Raw genomic sequence first — 5,524 nt, 5'->3', positions numbered from 1 at the left:
CAGCTGGCCTGTCATAGATGACCACCCTCCTCACACTTCACCACTCCTTTACCGGCGTTAGCATCACGGCTAAATCCTAAAGAGCAACGTTTGACCTTCTGTTCGATATCGATGTTTGTTCTGCAAAAAACCAACCAGATCCAGAGGAAACACGGACTGAGATCTCAGGCACTGAAAAGAGGGTTTTTGTTTTTGTTTTTTTGGGATGGTATTTATCTTTTTCTAACACTTTGTCTCTATTATAACGAAGAATAAAAAAAAAAAATTTAAAAAATAAGAATAACCCCCCGTGTACAGCACATGTAAATAGTTTTGTGTATGTTTGTACGGTGGCAGAACAAACGGCTGTATTTACTGAACAAACTCTTTGGTTTCATCATTAACCGTCGCTCCAGCTCCTGTAGGTTCATTAACAATAACCTCGTTTAAAAAAAAAAAACATTCACGTTGTCAGCCATGTTTTTTGTTTTTTTCTTTCTTTGTACAGGATCACGTACAGTAAATCTAATTTTAACAATGTTACTTCAATAAAAAGGTGTGGATTCAAATGTACGGCTTCACAATATTCTCTTTATATATTTATATATGTATACATATATTTCAAAGAGAGAACATAATAGTGTACAAATGTCTTAGACAACTGTATGGATTTAATATGACCCTTTAAATTAAACATTTTCCAGTGTAAAAACAGAATGTTCATTCAAACGTTTTTTTGTCCCTGTCCTTTAAACCATTGTTTCCCCAAACACTGGGTCGGGACCCTCAGATGGGTCACAAGAGATTTTTTTTGGGGTCTGCTCGCATCATGTTTCCCAGGAGTTTATGAATAATGTCTAGGAAAAAGAAACTGCTTTAAACCACCAGGGGTAGGACCGCCTTCATGTGGCCAGAAACTGGTCCGAGACCCAGATGTTGTCTCTCTTTCAGAGGAAGTCAGCTGTGCGTTCTGTGATCAACCGAACCTCTGGTTAAACAGCTCCACGTCTTAGTGTTGACAAATGGGTCAGACCAGGATTAGCCCTGGAGCATCTCACCTCCAGTCAAGAAACACTAAACCCTGCTATTCTGAGTGTTTCATCGACCCACGCCGTGACGGTCAGTGATGGTCAGTGATGGTCAGTGATGGTCAGTGACTGTCAGTGATGGTCAGTCCCAGTCAGAACAGACTGTAGAACCATCACTGTGGAACATTCATACTCCATGTCAGTCTTCTTTTTTGTTTCTTCTTCTTCTGACATCAGTGAAAAACAAACAGTAAAACAAAAACTCCGGAATAAAAACTGATTTCTTATTTTGAAATCAATCAGTTAATTACATCGATTACCGAGTGTAAACCAACGGTCTGTTCTTCCTCTGTGAGGGTTTATGGACGTAAACACAATCAACGCTGCGTTCTCTCACACGATTGGTTCCTAACGAGCGGTGGTGGTAATGCAGATCGACAGTAAGCTGCTTGAGTCTGACACACACGCACAGTAAGAAGCTTCTCTGAAGAACCATCCACACCACAGACCACAGCGGCTCACTGACAGGAGGTAAGGTGTGTGTGTGTGTGTGTGTGTGGTCAAAGATAATGCAATGAATTACTGAGACCAGAAATAATCTGGTCATAAATTGTATTATTTTCTGTTCAGGCGGTTGTTTTTATATAAACTGTTCCAGGTTCCAGTTGATCAGAACTTCATTGTAAATGAATGACAAACACAGCAGCCAGTACCTGACTGTTTGATCAAGGCTTTTTGACAAACACATTTTGTCCATCAGTTTGTTTATTTGCTGCTTGAAGAAACAAAGTTTTCTCTCGTGATATAAGCTCAATCCTCAGGGTCTCGTAAAACGTAAATTCTTCAAACTGTTGAAAAACCTTCAGTAAAACATGAAGGAGAAGGAAGTCGTGGGCAAGTAACCTTCAGGGCATTAATCTCGTGGTACTAAAAATTCCCTGAAGAAAACTTGATTAGAACGTATGAAGACGATGGTTGGCGTCCACAGGACGTGGACCGTAGGAGTTCTTAGGAGGAGGCGGAAGAACGCAGGAGGAGTAAAAATCAAACTTGTTATTCTGTCAGTGCGGCCCAGTACAAAACAATCCATGGCCTGGTGTTAGACCCCGACCCAGTGGTTGGGGTTTCCCTGGGTTACGTTATCCCTTGTTCTAGTCCAGAGTTTTTGGGCCAAATGCCCTGGACCTTTTGAAGCACAGAATAAACCCTGCCGTCTGAAGACGCTGTAACAGATTTTACTCCAGAAACGATCGGACCATCTGATCACGGATCATTTCCTGTTGAGATTGTCGGTCTTTCTGTCCCAGAACCATGTCTGGACCAAGGCCTTTGGTGCTGAGCGGCCCCTCTGGAGCGGGGAAGAGCACTCTGATGAAGAGGCTGATGAAGGAACACGAAGGCGTCTTTGGATTCAGCGTCTCACGTACGTGTGCTAACTAACGATTAGCTACTTCCTGTGTGAAACGCTGTGCACTCGTCTTAAATCTCGCAAATTCTTCCTCACAGACACGACACGAAGCCCTCGACCAGGAGAGGAAAACGGCAAAGGTACAGAAGTCGGACAGAGAAAGTAGAAAGACTTTAGCTCGTGGTTGAAATGCTTGTTTCGTTCCATCGGGTGTTTCCCCTTCTCTCTCGCCTGTCCTTGCCCTGTCCTAGCCCCCGCCCCACCATGTGGTCCTCATTATCGACCACAACACTTCTTACTCCCAAGTGAACTGCACAAACAGCCCCGATGACTGTGAATCTCAGAGAAAAACTTCCTTTTGTGCCTTCTTTCCTTATAGGGCTGAACTCGCTCCCCATGCTTCTGGGGGCTACGTTACTGCCCGTAGCAGACGTCTTTTCCTCTGAAGAAATAGAAATGTCAACCTCATTTTCATGTCCCAATGAATCAGAGACCACAGAGTCAGGTGACCTCAGTGTGATTCATGTTGACGGTGTCTCCAAGGTAGAAGGGTAGGGGGTTACTTTCATCATTTTAGAAAAGAAAAAATAAATAAATTGGAGAAATAAATAAATGCTTGGTTACCAGATCAGACAGTTTGCACTTTGGAGTAAAAAGCTTTTGAAAATAGCCCCCTGTGATGCCTCTGTAGACGATCCCCAGTTTTTGTTTAGCGGTGTTGAACTTTCCTGTTTTCCACTGGGTCTTTAAACGCACCGACGGTTGTGATCATTTAAAACCAGCAGAGCCATAAACTGGTTCCATTACAACATGAACTCTAGTGTGTTGTTATTTCCCAAATATTTAATGGTCACAAAAAGTAGCTTTGGCCAAAAGTTTAAAAGGTAATTTATCCTGCTGTCAGTTTGTGTTTAATTTGACAAGAATTCTTCTAAATCATCAAATGGACAGTTGTTGTTTCAAAACTGCACTAGACTTGATGTAAAACAGTGATTTTCCTGTGGTACAAAATAAATAAAATTACAAATGAAAGCAACGCCTCGTTGGCCCCGCCCCCCAGTTTGGATGTCATCCATTTAATTTGACAACTACTGCTTTAACCAACTATTCAAACGTAGTATTTACAGTGGACTTAGTCTTGTAAAATTACATTGTAAATGTCGTGACCTTTGACTGTTGTGTACACATGTACAGTATTACCACGTCATAACATTTAATGTTAATGTTATTTCTCAGATTATCACTTCACAACACGAGAGGCCATGGAGGAGGGCATCAGCAGGGGGGACTTCATAGAGAACGCAGAGTTTTCTGGGAACTTGTACGGAACAAGGTAAAGAGTCCCGCAATGAATCAATCAATTCTAAGAATTCTAAACGTCTCTTGAAGTAAAATCAAATGCAGTACAAATATATGAAGTACATGAGACCAACAGTCTCATGAAGACCAACAGGCCCGGAGTTAGAGAGACAGCGTGACGGTCTGGTGACAGATGGAGCTTTAGCTTCTGTCAGGTCAAAGTGAGCAGCACCTTGTGTCACATTCTAATCTCCTCCTCTAACTGTATCCTCTTAAGAGGAAGTCACATATCGACGCCCCCCCCCCCCCCCTGCACCAGGCTCCTTCCCGCACTCACTGCATGCCGCTACCCATTTGTGTCCAGTTGTGATCATTTTATCAACCAACTCCCGACTGTTCCTCTAGTAAAGCTGCCATCGAGGACGTGTTGGCCAAGAACCTGATCTGCATCCTGGACGTGGACATCCAGGGAGTGAAGAGGATCAAGGACACTGATCTCAACCCCATTTACATCTCCATCCAGCCTCCGTCCATGGAGATCTTAGTAAACGTCCAACTTCTGACAGTTTCACATAAAAAGAAAATTCTAATAATTCAGTGTTTCTACGTCTGTACGTTGGTTTTTTTAATATTTTATATTTTTACTGTGTTGTCAGGAAAAACGTCTTAGAGACCGACAGACGGAAACTGAGGAGAGTTTACAGAAACGTCTGGATGCAGCACGCATCGACATGGAGCTCAGTAGGTTTTTACTCAGGAAGTTCCAGAGATTCAGAAAATGTGTGTGTGTGTGTGTGTGTGTGTGAGAACAGCAAATACAACACTTGCAGGTAAGGAGCCAGGTGTTTTTGATATCGTTATCATCAACGACGACTTGGAGCGGGCCTACGAGGAGCTGAAGGACGTCCTCACTGAGGTGAGCTACAGGACAGAAAACCAAACAAATACAAATGTGTCGTTCAGTAAAACACCAGGGAGAGACAGGACTCAGGAGGTTTACGATAAAACATTTTGTTAAAACTCCCGAAAGCAGTGGTTCTCAACGTGTGGTTCCACATTTAGACTTAAGAAGATGATGATTAGTAGACAGAGATGACAGAGTTCATAGCAAAAGAGGGAGATGTGGCCTTGGCCTTTCTGACCTCATGGTCGTCTGGGGAACTATAGGTGCTGTGGTAGTGACCATGGATCCTAGAGTTTAGAGCTTGGCCCTGATCCTGTACCTTGGTGTCTACTTTATTGACCCACCTCCATGTGTTTGTAAGATTCTCCTAAGGTCACAGGCACAGACTTGGCCAAGCAGAACACCAGGCTGCTAGAAAGACCTGGGAGTCGTCTCTCCATCTGGTCCTAGTTGTTGGTTATAACCAGGACCTAACTCAGTAAAGGCTACTACAGACACAGGAACCGTTAATCATAGACGAGACTTCAGTCAGAGCTGAAACAAGACGGACAGGGAATAAACTAATCGGGGCTAAAGAAACAGAAAACAGCGGCTAAACAGACGTACATTCCCCGGTTAGTATCAGTATCAGTGTGACAGGGATTTCCTTTCATCCAGGGTCTGAGCAGCGCAGTGTAGGAAGCTGTTTATGCCGGGGAAAGCGATCGGTCGCATGGGCGAGACTGTGGTTGTTGCTACGGCCGTTAGGGACGAATGTATGGACGTAAATGACACTAAGAACAGGGAGACAAAAATCCACGCGCCCGGCCGTATGAGAACGTTTCCCCGGCTTAAACCAACAGCCGACGGAGCGGCGACTTTTTCGCCGCCGCGCCGCGGCACCGGGGGTGAGACCGGGGGAAGGGA

The 5,524-nt window shown here is 43.9% G+C and overlaps 1 protein-coding gene across 1 annotated transcript in view; it reads left to right on the top strand.

Moving 5' to 3' along the window:
- The first annotated feature begins 729 nt into the window (after positions 1 to 729).
- Positions 730 to 5,524, top strand: part of guk1b (guanylate kinase 1b) — a 6,174-nt gene continuing 1,379 nt past the window's right edge. The window contains exons 1-7 of the mRNA XM_008330569.3: positions 730 to 1,538; positions 2,315 to 2,430; positions 2,514 to 2,555; positions 3,652 to 3,748; positions 4,120 to 4,258; positions 4,371 to 4,455; positions 4,545 to 4,630. Of these exons, the coding sequence (XP_008328791.1) occupies positions 2,319 to 2,430; positions 2,514 to 2,555; positions 3,652 to 3,748; positions 4,120 to 4,258; positions 4,371 to 4,455; positions 4,545 to 4,630 (561 nt within the window). The 5' untranslated portion in view covers positions 730 to 1,538; positions 2,315 to 2,318. The remainder of the gene's footprint in view (positions 1,539 to 2,314; positions 2,431 to 2,513; positions 2,556 to 3,651; positions 3,749 to 4,119; positions 4,259 to 4,370; positions 4,456 to 4,544; positions 4,631 to 5,524) is intronic.

This window comes from Cynoglossus semilaevis, chromosome 2 (genome assembly GCF_000523025.1).
Source record: "Cynoglossus semilaevis isolate Cse_v1.0 chromosome 2, Cse_v1.0, whole genome shotgun sequence".
In the NCBI taxonomy this organism is placed as follows: Eukaryota; Metazoa; Chordata; class Actinopteri; order Pleuronectiformes; family Cynoglossidae; genus Cynoglossus; species Cynoglossus semilaevis.
This window is presented reverse-complemented; position numbering and strand designations above follow the sequence as displayed.